At 41.6% G+C, this 20,026-nt stretch overlaps 2 protein-coding genes across 8 annotated transcripts in view; both read left to right on the top strand.

The window, feature by feature from the left end:
• The first annotated feature begins 314 nt into the window (after window positions 1-314).
• Window positions 315-5,064, top strand: LOC108639799 (zinc finger protein 692-like). 7 transcript variants are annotated; one of them, XM_018073182.2, is made up of 8 exons: window positions 315-563; window positions 648-773; window positions 1,092-1,217; window positions 1,518-1,549; window positions 1,649-1,759; window positions 1,885-1,956; window positions 2,041-2,239; window positions 4,913-5,064. In XM_018073182.2, exons 1-6 carry the CDS (start codon window positions 529-531, stop codon window positions 1,953-1,955), a joined length of 501 nt encoding a protein of 166 aa, XP_017928671.1. In that variant the 5' UTR covers window positions 315-528; the 3' UTR covers window position 1,956; window positions 2,041-2,239; window positions 4,913-5,064. The 7 variants fall into 7 exon arrangements, 6 of the variants coding, with proteins under 6 accessions (XP_017928671.1, XP_017928669.1, XP_017928668.1 ...); XM_018073180.2 differs by having other exon boundaries at window positions 316-559; window positions 1,521-1,549; window positions 1,655-1,759; XM_018073179.2 differs by having other exon boundaries at window positions 316-559.
• Window positions 5,065-13,044: 7,980 nt separating this feature from the next.
• FOXK2 (forkhead box K2) overlaps window positions 13,045-20,026 on the top strand; it is a 54,791-nt gene continuing 47,809 nt past the window's right edge. Inside the window, exon 1 of the mRNA XM_018073177.2 lies at window positions 13,045-13,494. Within this exon, the coding sequence (XP_017928666.1) occupies window positions 13,466-13,494 (29 nt within the window). The 5' untranslated portion in view covers window positions 13,045-13,465. The remainder of the gene's footprint in view (window positions 13,495-20,026) is intronic.

The following is a 20,026-nucleotide window of genomic DNA, read 5'->3' as shown; positions in this document are numbered from 1 at the left end:
CTCGTTCCCCACCCTCAGGGGCAGCTGTATGAGGGGCTTTTCCCCACCCTCAGGGGCAGCTGTATGAGGGGCTTTTCCCCACCCTCAGGGGCAGCTGTGTGAGGGGCTTTTCTCCCCCCTCAGGTGTTGCTGTGTGAAGGGCTCTTCTCCCCCTCATCAGAGATGTTGTTGTCAGGGGCCTTTCCCTCCCCTCAGGGACAAGTGTGTGAGGGGTTTTCTCTCCCCCTCAGGGGTAGGTGTTTGACATCCAAGGAGCAAAAGGCACGTGGCCGTCACCACTGTGGTGGCTCAGAACGCTGAGGTCCCACCCATTGCTCTGAGCTGCCATTCACTGAAGTCTCTCCTTTGTTTCCAGGCTCACCATGTCCCTGCCAGCAAAGAGGTGTGGAAGGCCCCCGGTGTTGTCCTTCCTGGAAAAGAAAAAGAGGAAGCAAAGTCTTGATAGAAGAAGGGGCAAAACGAGGATTTATGTGGGAAATCACATTGAGCGGTGGCTGACACTTAAGGAGAAGCTGGATTTCAGGAACGATGCAGAAGTTGCAGGGTTTTTATTGGATTTGTGGGTATATTGCCACAACACTCCTCTGTTTACTAATACTGAGTAAACAGTGCTGGGTGTTGATACCAATTGTGTATTTCTTTTCTAGGTATGACAGCTACGACCCACTGTCAAAAGCCCCACTCTGTCCCCTCCCTGAGGGTGTCAGGAGGATCACTGTGAAGGAGGAAAGAGCTCTGTCAGGCAGCACATCTTTAATAGCAGCAGATGGGACGTGAGTACTGTCCTCTCTTTACATGGGAAGGGGGGAATGAAATGTTTTCCTCGGTACTACTTGAAAGACTGTAGCTGATACTTAAAAATAATACTTAAAAACTTAGCTGATACTTAAAAAGGTGAAAGTTATATCTATAAAAGGAAAGTGTAATATAATTTAATTAAAATTGAAGATTTTTAATATCTTTTGCCAAAGAGCTTCTGTCTGTTTTGTTGATTGCATTGCTGAGCACCTGACACTGGTGGTAGGTGAAACAGAGACGGAACTTTTTTGCCAGAGGAGTGTTTCAGTCAACAATCTGGGTTGTATTTGCAGGTATGACAATGCTGAGCAGCTGCATAAAGAATCTGCTTGTTCTGGCCTGGGAGATGTGAGAGTTGTGACTGTGAAGGAGGAGCGAGAGACACCCCAGGACTGTGTGTTGGCCCGGGCAGATGACACGTTAGTGACACTGTGGTCCTTTGCATGTTTTGCATTCAAAAGTGTTTTGAGTTGATTTTATTATCATATTTAATTTTGTTTATTAGAAGTTCATGTCATTCATGCTCTGATTCATTATCTGAAAACGTCTTGGTGCACAGTAGATGGTCTAGTTCTTCTGAGGCAAAAATCTGAGAGATTTTGGAAGAGTTGTAAGAGTACACACAGCAAAATATTTGTTCAGCGACCGCCTTCCCTAATTGTATTCAAGGTCATGAGTGAACAAGGAAATAGCCAGTGCTTTACATGTATCCTCCTCAGCAGTTGGATATTTACAGGAGTACAATGTCCAGGCAAGTGCAGCTGCATGTGCTTTAACCTTTCTCAGAAGAAAAATGTTTCCCTGTTGACTGAGTGATGTTACACACTAAGTGATGTGTTAAACTATCTAAAAATAGTGCTGTGCTCAGCGAGGCCACCCCACCACCGGCTGCTGGTCTGTGTTACTGCAGTGTCTCCAGTAACTGAGGCATTCCCATTGAGATCAGAGGAGCCTCCAATAGGTATGCTTGTCCATTACTCTTTGTTCAGGTTTTGATTATCCACAACAGTGTTACTGAATAATTGTAATTTCATCCATGTCTTAGTTGTCTGACCTTTATAAAACTGTATTTTCTGATGTGTGCAGGGGGACACAGAGGCCGTAGGACATTGCCCTGGCATTGCATGGTGTGTCCAAACCCCTCGCTAAGATGGTGAAGTATGTCAAGTACCATGTTTGTTTGTCACCTTCCATTGTGGTCTTGCTTCTGACTTTGCTAATTCTTCTTACTTTTCATTTTAGTAGGCAAACAACCTGAGGTTCTGAAAGCAGTTCCGTGGCACAGAAGAATTCTTGGAAGCTAGGGCAGGAGAAAACAAATACCAGTGCTGATGAACCTGACAAATTCAAGTACATTCTTCAAAACAGCATTTTTCACTGGCAATGTAATTTTAGTTTGGAGTGCAGCAATAATTGAATTCCTGGGACTGATTTGATACAGGTGAGACAGAGGGTTTGTGTTTAATTGATTGCTGATTTTAGCCTTCTGAGATGTGAGAAATATTGTGAAAGGTGGTTTGGTATGAGAAAAACTTTCAGGTACCCTAAAAGGTAAGGTGATGAGGCTTTGGAACAGTCTCATGTCTGTGTGAAGATGCTACATCAGACTGAGTACATGAAATGCTGGAGAAATGATTAGGCACATGTGCAGTGGTGATTCTGTAAAGCTGAAGAACAACAGCTGTCTAAGGATGAGGAGATTCAAAGATAAGAACAAACATCCTAGGACACACTGTGTAATTCCAGGGAATGTTTACCTTCCAGGAGTAGTTGTATAACCTCACTGTGAGGAAAATGGTTTACATTTCAGTGTCTGAACATCACTGGTGTTTGGTTGGGTTTGGTTTTCGTTCCCAGTAGAGCAGTGAGGAAGAGTGAGGGTGTCATTGAGGCTCTCACTGGCTGTGGGATGTCCCCACAGGGTCAAGTGATTTGCTCAAAGTCATTTTGGTAGCTGAGCTTGGGTCTTAAAAGTAAGGCCAAACTCAGTTGCTAACTCAGTGTTTTTAGAAGTCTGGGCAAATTCTTAATTGCTGTAGAAAATAGTGAGGAGTTTTCTTCAGAAAGGAACATTGGTTATGTTAATGTCTATCTTTATTTTCTTCTTGTTTTTAAAGGCGTGGTGCTGCACTTCCTATTGAAGGCAGGCACTGAAGGCAGGTATTTCCTGCTCTCCAGGCACTTGGGTGTCATATTTTCCTGTTGCTGTTACTGTTTTGGGCTTTACCAAAGGTGGTGTTTCATTCTGTGCTGCCTAAAAGGGGCCAGGAAAAGCACAAGGTCTTGTTGTAGGTGCTTTATTAGCACATTCTGAGTTAATAGTCATAAAGCAGCTGTTGTATTCTTCTTACTATCAAATCTGGGTTTAGGCTGGCTAAACACTGTTAAGGAACTGGACACATCAAAGGCAATGGAGCAAGAACACTTGAACTCAGCTTTATCAGGGGTTTAATGTTTGCTTTCTCTCTTGTTTTTGGAGTCTTGCCCAATGACATTGGCTCTCAGCAGTTGCTGCTGTTGTGGAGAGTGTAGCTGGTGGAGAAACAGTGAGGGGGTCAATGGCAGTGACTTGAGGATTCTTGCCTGTAAAAGGGTACAGCTTTCTGAGTTCTGGCATGTTGAAATAAGAGGAAAGAAAGAAAGTACAGAAATCTGATTTAAAGGTGCATTAGCAGAGCAAAGCCAAAGGAAGGGTTACTGACCAAAGTCCAGTGAGGTTCCTGAAGAGATTCAGTTATTCTCTAAGGCTTCTTCTCTTACTATCTTTCAGCTTTAACATTTGGATTATTAACCAAACTAGTTTAAAATTCTTTTCCTGTAATGTATAAAACTGTCAGAGCAGGTATTAAACAATTTTTTTATTATTTAATGTGTCTTACTTGCTCTAATATTGAAGAGTGATGAGTCAAAGTAGTGGAACAGGGTTTTTTTGAAGAAGAAGAAGCTTTGGAGGATTTGAGATTCTTTTACTGTTGGAGTATTCGAATGATAGGGATTCAAAAATTCCTTTACTTGTATCTGCATTAATGAGACAGATTTTCATGATAGAACTGCCCATAACAGGGGGTTGAAATGAGATGATCTTTAAGGTCTCTTCCAACCCAAACCATTCTGTGATTCTATGAACTGACTTTCCTCAGATTTGCTTATGGACTGTATCTTTTTTGGCCTTGATTCAGTAAAAAATGAAGCAGAATAGAAATATAAAATAATTACTCAGAAGTGTCACAGCAGTTTGATGAGGAAGATTGAAATTTGTAGGATGAGTGGGTGCCAGTCAATAGTAAATGTTGAGTTGGGAAGCTACAGCTTTAAAGGGAGGCTTCAGCTTCACGCTGGCTCTCCTCAAGTGTAATTCCCTTGGAAAGCAAATAAACAGTCTGGAGGGAAAGTGCAGCAAGCTGCTGATGCTGGAGACTTACCATGCCTTGACAGTGGCATGAACAGCTGAGGAGTTTCTTAGCAAGCAGGAAAGGAAAACTTAGATTTCATTTCAAAGAAGTGGGGAGGGGGAAAGCCTGATAAAAAATAACCTGCTTAGCAGGACAACTTCCTGTGCTCTCCCAATAAATTGATTTTCTGATGCATTGTTTTGACTAGTAGCAATTTTTAACTGAACTAAAAGATTCTGCGTGTGCTGGTGTTGGTCTTTAGTGTTCATAGTCGGTTTTTAATTTAAAAAAGAAAAAAGAAAAGATGAAAAAACCCAAACCCAAGCACCTCCCTCCCCTGGCAAACCACAGTCTGTGGTTATTTCTCTAATGTGACTCGGAAGTGAATGTGGAACATGGCTCTACCTTACAGTAAACTGAGTGGTTAGTTAGACAATTAAATAATTTACTTTATTGTCATGCTAAATGTTGATCTGTATTTCACTGCAGTGAAACCTCTGTTTCTGCATCATAAAAACATAAGATGATGGTCTGTTTGTATGTATTGTACATCCAAAAGCACAAATGGAAATAGTGTTGTATTTTCTGTTATTTCCAAGTTAGAAGATCGTATTAGGGGAGTGCACTTGCCTAGACAGACTTAGAGAAACAATGTGAACATATTTCATATTTAGGTGTTTGAATGTCACATTGTAACTGGTTCTCATTGTGTTACTTTTCAGGGTGAGCAGCAAGAAGAAAATCGAGCTCTTGCATAACAATACTGGGGCAGTTTTTGGTCTGTTTTGATTTTGCTGTGAGGGCATTGTGAACTGTAAGTTGTATGAAACTCCATGTTATGTGTTGAACAGCACATTAAACTTAATTCCCTGAAGTTTTACCGTGTTATGTTAATGTTAATAAAGTGTGTGGGGTGGATTATTTTCCCTGGGAGAGTCTGAGGGGCAACAAGGAAGGACAAGCCAAAATGCTCATGGTCTTGCTCAAACTTAGCCAGAATTCAGTAACTTTATGTAGGTTGTATTAATGACTAAGTTCTTCACATTTTATTTAAAACTCAAAAGGTTTAAGATAGAAACAGTGTTCTGGTGGCAGTTGCAGCATCAAGTGCTTCCATCTGAAAGTGTTTCTTGGAATGCTTTTTCTTAGGGAACAAATTTAACATGTTCCATGTCTTGGAAGGTATTTGTGCAGTTTATTAATTATACCCTTAAGTAAAAATACTGGACTATAGAGTGTTGTGTTGGTGTCTTCAAAAAAAGGAGTAATTGAGATCAGCTACGGAGTAATTTATCTAAATATATTTTGTTACTGAATAATTTGATCTCTTGCTTTAGTTTTTGCTTTTGATACCACGAAAGCTGATATATGAGCTGATGTGACACCTCTTAATTATTTTCTTCTCTAACAGAGATGAAATAAGTGTGGAGTACTTTCAGTAACTGAAGTTCAACAGAATAGTGTTGGCAGTTCTGAATTTGTTTTGTGGTTACCAGGTATGAGTAATCCTGGGAGGTTTCTAACTGAGAAGCTGAGGTTAGTACGACTCTATTCAGTGTGTGTTTGTCACAAGGACAGAAACTTCCAGCCTTCTGAGTATAATTTTTTTTTCTTCAACCACACACTTGCAAAAGCATTCAGGTCTTGATCTTACAGTATTCAAACCAGCTGGGTTTTCCCATCATCTTACACTAGAGCAGCCTCTCTCTGGGGAGAAATTCCCCTAATTAGGTCATTACACTCCACATTCAGTTTTTTTAAATGAGCTACTTCACTGGCTGTAAGAAACAGTTGCTCTGAAATATTATCCTGGTGCTTTTGAAATACCCAAATTCGGTGTTGTCTTATGAACAACAGATCTTCTGCCAAATGTTGCACAGACAGCTCTTTAAAAAAAAAAAAAAGTTGAGAAGGTGATTTTTTTGAAGCTTTCTCAGAATGAAAATGCCACTTCCTTTGTGTTTGTGTTCTCCCTTTGCTCTGTGCCTTAGCAATTTTTCCTTGACTACCAAACATTCATTCATGTAACTCTGGCTCACAGGAAAAGTGACACTTGTGCTCTCAGATTTTTGGTTGCCACTGTCATCAGAGTGAGAAGGGAAAAGGACTCAGCCTTCAGTTCTGTTTTCCTCAAGATCACAAGAATCTGCAGCTGCAGGGAGGAGCTCTGCCCTTCTGGGGCATGTGGGCACCATATTCTTGGCTTGTTCAGCCTCCTCTTTGTGCCTCTTTAAATACACACTGCAAATGTGTATATTACTGAACAACTTACTGTTATGGAGGTAGATTAACACTGCAAATGTGTGATGTGTTGAGGGGCACTTGCTACATAAATTACTGGTAGAATGATTATTCTGGTTCATAGGACATGAATATAGGACAATTCAGCCCTTACTAATGCTTCCCCCAGATCTCCCATTAGACTGGCACTTCATGCTGAAGAAAAATCAAGGGATAGTAGACTCTTTAAAACTTCCTTTTGTAATGTTATAATGTGATGGATGATATATTTGAGTTGCTATATCAACATATGCTTTAGAGTACCTGACTTCTGTAGAGCAGAATATTATCCTTAGTGTTTTCCAGTGAAGTTTGCAGAATGGTGAATGGAAATGGTTCTGATTCTGCCAAGAATATGACAAGAACAACAGGTTTTCTGCACCTGTGGGTCTGTGGGAATTGTGGAACTTGACTATGTTCAAATGGCAGAACTAAATCTAAAGGAATTATTTACACTCTTGTTCCAATGATAAATTAAAAATGTACATGTAGAAGAATTACTCTGAGCAACATAGTAAGTTTGTTCTTGGCAATACTAAGTACTTAGGGCAGAAAAATAAAATATGAAAATGAGAAAAAATTCTATATAGGTTTATAGTGAAAGGCAAGCAGTGGCTGTAAAAACACTGACTTTTAGTTTTGTTTTGTGTTTGTTAAATGGGTTTACTGTGCCAGTTGGTTTCCTTGGAACTGCATCTATCAAACCTTTTGAAATTTGAGTATTTCAAGTATGGAAACTGGGAAACTTCAAAATAAGGACAGGTCCTGTGCTGAACTTAAATTTCAGACCATTACCTAAAGAACTGAAGTTACAATAACACCAGTTTTCATAGCACTAACTTAGTCTTCTGATATTTTGCCTTTACAGTAAATTGTTTTCTAAAATCACAATAATTACAATTGTGCTCTTAGCTCAAGTAACTTAGTATCACTTGAGAACTTACTGTGTCTTGTTGGAGAAAGGCTGTCTGGCCTGTATTGTGATTTACTTCTGTAGTAAAAATACCAACAAAACATGAGGAAAACAATTATTTAAACTAGCTCTTGCAGCTTTCTTGGTGAAATAAGGAGTTCTGTAGGTCATCACAGACACCACTGGAGAGGGGAGTAGAACTGAGGTGAGAGGCTGGAATAGGTTACGTGAAAAAACGTGGTTCTGAATTCCTCAGGCTTAGTAGATCATCTTGGCTTTTATCTCGTGGTAGAATAGGAATAAATTTGAAATGTAACTTGTTATAAGGCATGATCATTTGTCTGATTTCATAGTATGAAATACTCCCATCAGTGGGATGGTGGTTGTTACTCCTGTGAGATGTTTTCCTGTCCTGTGCTGTTCAGGGATGTGTGTTTGGGGCTAAATCGGGGCACCCCGAGAGGGTTTCAGCCACGTGTCATGTTTGGTGTGTTCTCCTGAGTCACCACTGAAAATGCTGATCAGTGGATGGCAGGAGGGAAAATGCATCAAAGGAGGAATTCCAAAGGTAGGAGTAGTGGAGTTTCAGTTTGAGATGTGTGAATGAAATGTGGGTTACAGAGGAATGGTGAAGCTGAGTGTTTTCTGTGGTTTGAGTGGTTACCTCTGTCAAGACAAGCCTGTATCCTTTCTTTTCCCCTGTCTCAGCAGAAGCAATTAATATAATTTATAATTCCAGAGAGATTCCTCACCAGTACAGGAGTCAGAGCTCTGGCAGTGGGGATGTGTTTTCACCCTGCTGAGGATTCAGCAGATAAACTGGACACTCCTGAGATCAGGTAGAGCTGATAAGTGAGAAGTCTCACATCTTCACCACCTCACTAAGGTCAATACATTTGTCTATAGTTCTTGTGCATAAATGTAAAACTGGTGTGTATTTAAGATGCCAAAATCAGTCTGCCCCGCTCAGTGCTGTTTGTAGTCCTGCTTTCCATGCAGTGTTCCCTGTAGCTGTATCCACAGATTGCCCAGGGTGTCTGGAAAGAAAGAGGGCAAATGTTTGTGTGTACAAACACACTCTCATTCTCCAGTTTATTTTATGAAATCTTGAACTAACATGGATTGGAAGGGATCTCTGAAGGTCATCTCATCCACCCTGCTCCAAGCAGGGCTGACTTCAGGTTTGGATCAGGTTACCTGTGGCCTTGGCTAGCTGGGTTCTGAAAATAAGTATTTTATAGAATTTGGAAATGTTGTTTCATAGAACATAGAGTCCAGGAAGTTGGATTCATCTTGCATTGCTGTTTTCCATTTTTTTTTTTTTGACTGTTACTATACTAGTCAAGATCCTGATTCATGTTTTTTAAGATACATGACCTGACAGTATGGGAATGCTTAAAATATATTCGTGTGGACAGGTAAATTATACAGCTACAATTGCTGATTTGAATAGTTTTGTCTGTTCTAGGTAACAGTGTGTGATGTGGAGATGTTTTAAGATGTATCCCAAAGACCTTTTTTGGGCTTTAAGAAAGGATATGTTCTGAAGGAAGATGAGCACAGATACTGTGTTAAGCATTCTTTCTTCTATGACTGCTATTATGTGTGGTGTTTGTAATTATCTTGTGTTAATAGGGGCAAAAATAGTTTGGTAAATGAGTGTTCAGGAGGTAGAGACATGGAAAAATCAGGGTATCTTGTATGGACATACACTGCTATTTAATTTGGTTACACTGGCTTATTGGCTTCAATCAGATTAAGTGAAGAACTGCATATACTTTCCTAGAAAAATTGGTTTTTAGATATTTTAAAGCTAATTAAAGAAGTAATTGTTTTTCAAAACAGGCTTATTCTGCTTTCCTGATGTCAGTGTGTATTCCTGCCCTTTATCTCCACATCTTTGTGTCTGTGAAATCTCATTCTTGCTCTTCCTGGTTCTCTTCACAAATCCCTTTGCTCTCCTCTGTGCTCCTTCCTGGATGATCAACCTTGGTGCAGACATTAGAAGACATTCCAGCAGAAGAATTTTATCTCTGTTTGTAAGCTTTGTTTAAACAATCATTTCAAAGCAGTTCTTGACGTGACCTATTTTTCAAATGCAAACACTCAGCAACACTAAGACAACAAGTGTTATCTTCAGTGGCAAAAAATAAAATCCTATTTTAGTAGGATTCTATTGGAGTTTAAAAAATTCATCATAGGATAAACTCAGCCTGGCTTTGGGTGTAATACAGTAGTGGTTAGCTTGTGATTCAGCTCTTGATCTGGGATGACTTAAACTGAATCTCTGCAGAGCAGCTCTGATACTTCTTGTGCTGTTTTAAATCCCAAATTAGATAACACTACTTGTGGATAATATTTATTTTGCAACATATTTAATATATCCAAATGACTTGTCTTTCCTTTTCCAAAAGGGCAGCTGAAGGTCCAGGTTGCAGAGGATGATTCCCTTGACTGTTTTACCTTTAACATTCTGACTGTGTGTTGTTGTGGGCTCACAGCTTTGAGCCTGGGCAAGATTTGAGCACAAATATCTCACCAGGTTGTACTTTGGGAACTTTGCCATAAATTAAGAACAGCTGCTGGTGTGTTTTATGATTGTGTACAAAAAATAACTGGTGGGTCATGTAGCTGTTCTCTACCTAAACTAGTCCTAAATCAGCATTTTTTTGAAGTCTGGTTATAAGATAAAGATTTAAATAACTTTATTTTAGACTGATGGGTTATAAATATAGTAAATATAGGGATAAGGTGCTTTTTCTTTTTTTAGGATAGCTTCCAGAAGCCATAGCCAGAGGAGGATCCCTGATCAAAGTCTAAAAATGCCCCATGAGTGTGCACAGTGTTCCTGTCAGCCCTCCATTCCAAGACTGGCCGGTACTGCCCGTCCGGCTATTCAGGGAACGGAGCCCGGGGGGTCTGGGGGTGGAACGGGAGGCCAGGGCTCGTGTTCCAGCTCCCACAGCTGCTGCACTCCCCTCTTCCTGGGAATTTATTCCAGCCTCACCACGGCCTCTGATAGCACAGCACCAGACTGGCTGTGGGAGCTCACCTGGCTGCCGGAATTCCCCCTCGGAAGGGTGGTGTCATTGTTCTTTCATCCTGGCACTGCCTTCATGTGGTTTGTTCCCTGTCACATGGGCCTCTGCTGGCACCAGGGAGGTGCTGGGAGCCTGGGAACCAGTGGCAAGCCCAGGAAATGACACTACCACGGCAAGCTTTGTGGTTGAACCGTTGGCTAAATATTTATCTGTGTCGTGAAATACCTTCTCACCTTGTAGTCATTCATAAAAGCATCGAGGAAAAAGCTGATCCAGTTACTTAAATTATAATGTCAAGTTGTTCTGGCATCTTAGGCAAATAGTACCTGCTTTCAGTGACAAATTTAAAGCCTGTTTAGCACTAGAAAGAGGATATTAAGGGTTTAACTTAAAATTATGAGCTTCCAGAATGCTGTTTTTAAGCACTTTTTTCTTCATTTGCCCACTGTCTCATCCCTTTCCAAAAAAACCCCAAGCAAATCCACAAACTGGTATTAGGAGGGGAAAAAAAGATGTTTGTGAGGATGAAGTTCACTTGTTTCAAATTCTGATTACTTGTTGATATCAGGTCTTTGTTGTGTAAATGGCAGAGGTGAGTTCCAAGCTGCAGTGCAGTGTCCATGCATTTAATGGTGAGAGGACAGCGGGTGCTCTCAAAGAGGATAATTTTTCTGTTTAAAGTTCTGTATTGGGAATTAGAGAGGAAAAAAGTATCATTAGATACAAAAATGTTCCTCTTCTGCATGTCCAGTGATTCTTTCTCCTTTCCTGCTTACATGCATCCTAATCTTGTTTTATTCAGTTACAGTTGTGAGTGATGTTTTTCTTCCTCTCTTATGTGCTAAAACCCTGCCTCAGGAATTACTGGAACTTTTACTGGGAATAGTAGCCTTTCAATCTTTTCTTGCAAAGGAAGAAATTTAATGGAGTGAGATTTTCAGCTGCATTTACATGTTTAGGTTTGTGCAAAGACAGAATCACAGATGTCTTATATTCAGAAAAAGTTGAAAATCTGCAAAGGAAAAATGGTATCTGTGGAAATAATTGAAGATTGTTACTGGTGTTAATTATGGGAAGCATGTTTTTCTCTATATTCCTTTTTTCTTTAATAAAAATGGAGGAGAAATGAAACAATGAGTGCCCCCAAACTTGGCAATAAAATCATAACTGGAGAGCTCTGCACCAGCACATACAGAGGGAATGCATTGAGTCACATGTCACAGGTCAGTTTGCAGAATTGTGCTTACATCAGTAATCAATTTGATTCCTGCAAATAACTCCTTACTAAGTGTTTTCTGGGAAGGGAAAACCCCCCAGCTTTATTAAATAAAATAAAGGCAATTTGAGTGAAAAGTGCCATTAGGGATGTGATGGGGGAAAATACAAATAGTCCCTTGGAACTGATTAGTAGAAAGTTAAAAATTCATTAGAATCCTTGGAGCCTGCCAACCCACTAATGAAGCTGTTGAGTTGCTGGTTTGTTTGGCTGAACTTCTCCTCTCCTGCCCAGCACTGACCAGCCCCAGGGCAGGGACAACAGTTCTGCAGGGCAGGGCTTGTGGAGCAGCTCTATTTACAGACAGGTTCTAAAATTCATGTTCTTAGGGGAAGAAGTGTTCTGCAAAAATATTTTGAGTTAAAAATGTTAATGGTGATGTATGAAAGTCGACTGATTTCAGTTTTAAGTTTGTGCCCGTGGGAGAAAGGGAAATATGTGTATGTCAGCTGCAGCCCACTAATATTTCAGCTCTACTTCTACTCATGGGGTTTAGTTTTGTTTATATCTGAGGATCCTGTTAAAAAATGGCTGGATTTCTTTTCATAATCTTGAGGTTTTATGGTTGCTGTATTAACATATTGTATTTTCAGTAGTAAAACTGCAAAGCTTTTGTACTCAGCAAGTTTCAGGTGGCATAAACAGCTTATGGGAAGTCAAAAAAGTCCCATAGCTGATGCTGAGGAATATGCTCTGCTGTGGAGTTGATCCATGTTACTGTTTTTCTCTGGTGCTACAGTCTATCCTCAGAAAAACTTCAAATGCATTTTTATAGTATTATTTACTATTTAAATGCATTTTATAGTATTATTTATTATTGTGTGTGCACATATATATTACATGTATAGAAATGCTTCTGTTCATGTTGGCTTTCCATGACTTTTGCTGAGAAAAAAGTTTTCTTGTATTTTTGGGGGTTTTTAGTGAATAACATGTTCAGGGTTGGATCTCAGGAAAATGTCCTTCCCCCAGAGGGTGGTTGGCACTGAACAGGGCAGTGGGCACAGCACCAAGGCTGCCAGAGCTCCAGGAGTGTTTGGATAACTCTCAGGGACAGGGTGGGTGTCTGTGTCTGTGCAGGACCAGGAGCTGGACTGGATGATCCTGACGTGTCCATTCCAGCTCAGGATATTCTGTGATTCCCTGTCCCATTTGTGCCCCTCACTCAGTGCTTTAGTAAGAACTGCATGTTGCTGAGTGTGGCAACTGTAAAAGCTGCCTGTGAATTGTTTCCCATTCCTCCTGTGCTCAGTTCTGCCAGGATCCAAACAGGCAGTTCCCATGGCAGCAGGGCTGCCCCATGGAGGGCAGGGAATTCATGGGAACGCCGGGCACGAGGCAGGTTGGTTGTTTGCTGGTTGGAATACAGTCTGTTGCATCATTCCTTTTCTGAGACTGAAATGAAAATAGAATATAATCTTAAATTAACCACAGGCTAATTCAATTAGCCAAATAAATTGAGGTAGAGGAGATGAGCTTTGAAGAACCCGAGTCCTCAGCAGAGAGATTTATTGCTCTGTCTTTGGACATCTGTCAGTAATTACTGTCTCTGAGCATCAGTGGCTTCTGGTCACAGACTCTCTGCTGGCTGTTCCCTCACACAACCCTGTGGTGGCCTTTGACTGCTGAGACTCAGCTTCATTTTTCTGCTCCTGATCATGGATGGTAGTGTCTGTCTGTTGGAATTCTGAATATCCTCACAAGGGAACTGTTTTCCTCATGTGTGGTTCTGTTCTCCCCCGAGGGACTGACCTTTACAGTGCTTATGATGCACCACCCAGGTGAATGTGTAAAGTAAGTGACATCTTTCTGCCTTAATATTCTGTTCTATTTGCAGTAGATATAAATTGGTTTTTATTGATTTTTTTTTTTTTCCTCACTGTGTCAGAAGGACTTTGGTATTGATATTTGAGCAACTCTTTTTTTTTTTTAAGGTACTCTGACTAGTCTGTGCTTGCTCTCTGAATTGTGAGACATGTTGACATGAGTCTGAATCTTGAAAAGACTCCTGTCTGTCCTATCAGAAATGTTTGTTGTTCTCCCCCCTGCCCTTTTGGAGGTTGCTTGAACACCTCATGATTTGCACAGGACTCAAACATAATCCATCCAGCACAGAATTTGTTTGTGGTTTTTGTCTAAATCATTTTAAAGTGCTTTTTGTTTTTGTTTAGATCATTTATGTGCAGTCTTAGTTTCAGTCTCCACACGCAGTTTGGGGAAAAAAAACAGGTTCTCCAGCAGTTCCATCTTATGTCAGTGTTACAAATGCAATTGTGGGCAAGACTGATAGTTGGTAAGTTGGGTATAAACAGAGAGCAGAGGTTGGTCCTTGTGCTGCAGGACTTCTAACAGGGATGGAAAATTTCCTATTTCAAGTTGTTCATGCTTTGGCTATGCAATAAAAAAATACCAGTGCTAAATACTTTATATGGATGTGAAAAATAGTGCTGCTGTCATCACAGCCCTTATAGGATCTCTTTGTGTGCTTTCAGCCAATTTTCCTATAGGAATCTTATGAGGTTGTCTCACTGTGCTTTAGCCTTGTTGCATTTTTTAGGTAATATTTGTCTCGTCTCTACTGAAAACAATGGCCATTTCTTAACCTTTGTGTAATAGTTTTTCATACCTCAACATCTCAGTAACTCTTGCCTGAAGTTTGCTTAGTTCTGTAATTACCCTGTTGGACAGAGTAAGAAATATTTCAGAGACAGACATAAAGAAAAATATGTCTCTGTTTTTCACTGTTCCTTTCCTTTTGGCTTTCTGTTGGCTGAGCAAATGGCATTGATTTTAAAACAAACAAAAAAACCCCAAACCAAACTGATTTTGATAAAAGTTTTTTCTCCTCCTGAAATGACAAATCTCAATTAGAACTCTCTGTCATGAAAATAATTGTTTTAAAGCCCTTTTTTTCTTGTTGATTCTTATTAATTCACACTTGGTATTGGTTTTAATTTGCCTTTGCTTATCAGTTTCATGTAGTTGATTAACATTTCTGTAATTCCTGTCTGGTTTTGATTAATTTAAATTATTTATACATTGGCCTGCCCTATCTTACACTCCCCACTCCCTCTCATCTCTCTTTTTCTGCCAACCAAGCTACAGCTTCTATTCCTGTTTTCTAGACCCTGTTCTGCCATGTGTCATGGTACTGCTGCACTCACCTCCTTCAGATGCCTGCAACACCTCTGCCAGATAAACTGGACCTTGGCAGCTCAATCTGCTGCTTTTCTTTTTATTTTTTGTAGGGTTTAGTTTGTTTATGGCACCATATCATAAAGGTATGTGATGGAGGGGTGCTAAAAGGAGATTGAAAAAAAAAAAAATCAGCTCAAGATTAGGGAGGAGTAAAAATTCTTCTATCCTGGTGAATAGACTGGATGTGTTCTAGTGGGGCTGTTCCTCTAAAAGAGAAGTGCCAGCCATTCTTAGTTTTTTGAAGAAAATGACGTCATTTTATTCAAACATGTACAGCTGGGAGTGCACAGAAAACACTCTATGCAATCTGAGCTCCCAAAGAATTAAGGAGCCATAAGGATGCTTTCCATGGGGATGTTGCAGAACTGAGCAGTTCTGACAGCAAAAATGGAAAAGGCAGTTTGGTCTCAGGTGTGTTTTGACAGGTACTTCTCTAAGTATTTGCTTAAATTGCTGTACATTTCTTGATCCAAGCAAAGAGATGGGATTAGCATTCCGTGGCAAAAGAAAGGCAAATAAACTTGAAGGAAAATGTCACAGTAGAATTGTGGGTCATAACCCATGGCAGTGACTAATGATCCACATTCAATACAGTGAGAGGGCTCAGTGTCCTGAGGGTGCTTCAGGATTTCCTTGTGCCAGAGCACTTGGTCAGAAGTGGATAACAAAACTTCAGTGCTTTTGAATCAGCAGGTCCAGTTTTCTCTCTGGTGTCAAAATTTTAAACAGAAAATAGAAGCCTGAAGATGAATTGACTGTTTCTTTGGCAAAGATCTGCATCAGGCAAGGCTGGATTGCAAAGCAAGGGGGGTTTGCATTTCCAGTTAACAGAGAGATGCTGCTGCGGCTTCTAAAAATCACTTGGTGGTGTGGGGATGGGGAGTTCTTTTCAGAGTGATCACCTGGGAGGGTGGATGGGATACTCTCTGTTCAAGGTGTGTATTTGATCTTTTTGTTGTCTGCTGTTGCTCACAACACACCAAGGCACTGTGGCTTTATCCTTTGGTCACTCCCAGAGTTGCTCTGTGCCAGCGTGGGGCCAGTTGCCTGCTGGCCTCCCCAGACCACTTCAGGTCATTTGTGCAATTGCTCTTTGCAGATAAGAATTAATTGGCCTGATTATTTTTTTCTTAGTTTTTGGATGGGTTCCCCACCTGGAGGAAAGCAATTCCTCTGTGTCAGTGACTGATTGCTGAGCCAGAAGCTTTCTGCCTTGCACTTGTAAGAAATGCTGACTGGTTCTTTGGGTCGTGTTAGGGACCAGGCAGATTGTGGTTAGAATGGACAGGGTAATTAAGCATTTCTACAAACGAGCTGCTGGCCCAGTGAGCCACTGGGTGGTTTTGGCTTGTACATTGCTCACTTCTCTTCCCTCTGAGGTCAGTAGCACGCTAACATGTGGCAGGTCAGGTAGCTCTGTTCACCTTCCTTCCCATTCCTCCTACAAAAACATGTTCTTCTGGGTGTCTTAGGCTTTTTAGGAGCATTACACTTTCCAGCTTTATTACTTAAAGAGATCTGAAAGCCATCCATAAAGGAAAATATCAAAATCACATTTGAGGTACAGCTCTTGATTTTTGTCCTGCTAAATGTTAAAGTCACTTCAGGAACTGGCTGGGTTCCTGGGGAGATCCCCACCATCCTGACCATTTGCTGTTTTCAATATTTTGCAGTAATTACACCATGCTTTTTTAACCCTTTCCCCTTGGCCAAAATGCCCTTGTGAGAAAATGACTAAATCACAGCATGAGCCCTGCTGGCTCTTACACACATCCTTAAATTTTAGCGTGTGAGGAGCTCCAGGACGGTTATTGGGATTACTTCAAAACGTGGCTCTGGGTTTGAGGCTGTTTTTCCTGCTTACAAAGGGTTTCTCACCTAAGCAGTGGAAAAAAATGTGCCTGTCAGGTGCAGGGATATTAACATGGGAAATCATTTTTCATTCAGTTGTGCAGGGTCTGGTATTTGAAGGGCTTATTTTGTTCCATCGCACGTGAACGTTCCCTGAGAAGTGGTTTTGCCAATTAACTTTGTAGGATTTTTGTTTAACAAAAAATCAAATCTCACTGGAAGCTTGTGACACTTGCTGTAATAAAAAGATTATGGATAGCTCCTAATGGCTTGTAAAAGCTGTTTAATGCTGGTTGTGTCAAAGTAAGCAATTAGGGTCACTTAATCTACTTGATTATTCATCATGTTCCTCTAACAGTATTCCATGCTTTGGAGCTGTGAAAATGTGCATCTTGAGAAGCTGCTGCACCCCTTTGTAGCTCTCAGTACAGGGCACATATGTAATGAAAGAAAACCCAAGAAACTTGATGCTAGGACAGTTTAGTACCCCCAAGCACAAGCAGCCTGTAAATGAACACCCTTGTGTTGCTACAGCAGAGCTTAAGTAAAAAATGAAAAAGTCTAAAAATATGTAGTTGTTTAAGGGAAGTTTGGTCAAAACCCCCAATATTAATAGGTTATACTTTACACAGTACTTACATGTTTCTGTTCCACTCAGGCCAGATTGTTTAAGGTTAGGGGATGCAGATAAGGTCTGTCTGCTGATCCTTAACTCCTGTGCTGCAGTCAGGTGCTGCTGTGTAATCCCATGTGGACTGGATAACTTTGGGCTACTTGGCATGAAGTGCAAGGAGTGCTTTGAGACCTTGCTTATTGTCAGTGGCAATTGCAGAAATTTGGAGAGAGGATCAAATTTTGGTCAGTAACTAGGTTCTGTCCTGAATAGTTAAAGGGGGTGCAAAGCAGACAGAGGAGAAGGCCTTTTGCTTACACTCAACTAGCAGGGAAAAAATAGTGTGGGATGGGATGTGTCTGCTGTGCAGCTCCAACACGAGGGCCAGGCTGAGTTCAAGGAGTGGATTTCTGGGGAACCCAGAGACCCAGAACAGCACTGAAGAGTTGTGAGTTGTTCACATGTGTACCTGCCCTGGTTCCTGGTTTATGCAGCAGGGCCCAGACCTGCACGTGGGCAGGCTGGGGTGACCTGTATCTGTGGCTTTTTGCGGTCACAAAGTGACTAAATCTGCACCAGTTCAGAAAAACATGGGCAGAAGGATCTCAGCCTTCCTCTTGGAAATGAGTAGAGCCTCTGACAATGGGATCTGGTGTTTGCTCTGCAGTGCTGGTCATTAAAAGGCAAACAGACCTTCTGATGGTGTTAAATCCCATTTCCCAGAGCAGCTCAGTGGTGCTGGGACCCTCAAAAAGGAATTTCAGTGTAGACTGTAAAAATCCATGTCAATGGCTGCATTCTCTGTGCTGTTCTATTATGAACAGGACAGCAATTATATCAGCTTGGTGAATTTACTACTGGATGTTATTAATGAATTAATGCAAACTAACAAAGCTGTGATTCACATAACGGAAAACACTGAAGTAGCACCAATGCCTTTAACTTGTGTGAACTGAGCAGCCATAGGGGTGGTGATAAGTGCTGCTGGCCTGGTGGGAATTCACCTGGCTGCTCTCCCAATGTGCTGGTTTTCTCTCTCTGGGGGTGTGTTAGGAGATGGCAATCCCTGGGTAATCTCAGCCAGCAGAGCCCTCAGGATCCCGGACTGATTGTCAGTGCAGCAGGCACAACATTTCTGTAGCCAGAGAGCCGAGGGATAAAAACAAGCTGAGAATCAGGGAGTCATAACTGACTCCCTGATGCTCCACATTTTCTGTGCCAAACATATGTTGGTATAGAAGAAAGTCTGATTCTAAATACCAGAGTGTGGGCAAGATTTAACTAAAGTTTTCTTTAAAAGAAACCAAAGCTCTAAACTGTTGCTATATTTTGCTGCATCTGATGTGCGTATGGGGTTGTATAAACGGACTGAACCAGGATGGAATTGTGTTGTAGCTGCCTGTAGGGAATGCTGGTACAATCCCAAGGGTAGGACTGAGGTTTGCAGTCCCTTTGCAGGGAGCAGGCACTGTGTTCTGTTCCCGAGCAAGTGGGAAATAGATCTACAGTTGAAGAGCTGTTGAGTCAAATGTGCAAAAACGAAAGTTTCAATTTCGAATTTGCTGCTGGATGTTTGTTACAAGTTGATTGGTTCTGTCGGAAGTGTTAAAATGTTTTATGTCTTCCGAGTTCATAGAATGGTTTGGGTTGGTGGGACCCTAAAGCTCATCTCACTCCACCCTCTGCCATGGGCAGGGACACCTTCCACTGTCTCAGGTTGCTCCAAGCCCCATCCAGCCTGGCCTTGGACACTTCCAGGGATGGGGCAGCCACAGCTCCTCTGGGCAATTTTTTTATTAGTAAACAACAGTGAGTGTCAGTGCTGTAAATAAGCCCAAATAAACAACAACACAACCCTCTTCTCCACAAAGCATGCTGGAGAACCCGTGAGGTGACGTGGGCTGCTGCCATGATGTCTTTGCAGTAGTGATGTTGGTATATGAGCATGAATACATTTTAGCACCCTCCTCTCACTTTATAGCCGCAAGTGTTTCTTAATTGTTTACTTCCCAGTTGTGACAGTGCCTTGTCCTTGTAACAGTTAGTGAGGATTTGGATCAGGTAAAACACTTTAATTGCAGATACTTGACAAGCTGAGTGCGGTTAATGCTGTCTGTTTGGTAGCCTGCGGTATTTATTTCCAGGTCGGGTCTCGGTGTTTCGGTGCTGTCCCCTGGGCCGGTCCCCGCCGTGGCCGCGCCCTCGGAGCAGGGACAGACGGACACAGCGCTCGGGTGGCTGGGCGTGTGTCGGGTCGCTCGCTCGGGTTTTGTGCCCTAGTTCTTGAGAAAACTGGGACTGAGCCGAGGAGGTCTGTGCACAGATAGAGCCTGGCTTACCTGGAACCTGGGAAAGTGAGGCGCTGTGCCGGTTTGCCGTGCTCGTTACAGAGCTCCGAGATGGCGAGTTACGGCTGGGTTTAAGGTGACCCTCTGTCAGAGGTGTATGAGGGATAGAAACTATTATTATTATTACTATATATTATATCTATTTTAAGGCTGATTTTGAGAAGGTACTCAGCACTCTCCAGGTGGTTCGTGCCCACCCTTTAGCACTGTTTGTCTGCTTGCATTTATTCCATTCTCGACTGTCCCCCCCGCCCGGTGCCGTCCCTTCGGGCGCTGCTGGCGGCGGGCAGGTGCGGGGCCTGGGTCACAGCCCCCT

Source organism: Manacus vitellinus, unplaced genomic scaffold (genome assembly GCF_001715985.3).
Source record: "Manacus vitellinus isolate BGI_N305 unplaced genomic scaffold, ASM171598v3 scaffold_24_pilon, whole genome shotgun sequence".
NCBI classification, from domain to species: domain Eukaryota; kingdom Metazoa; phylum Chordata; class Aves; order Passeriformes; family Pipridae; genus Manacus; species Manacus vitellinus.
Note: the sequence above shows the minus strand (reverse complement) of the source record. Positions and strands in the feature narration are given on the sequence as shown.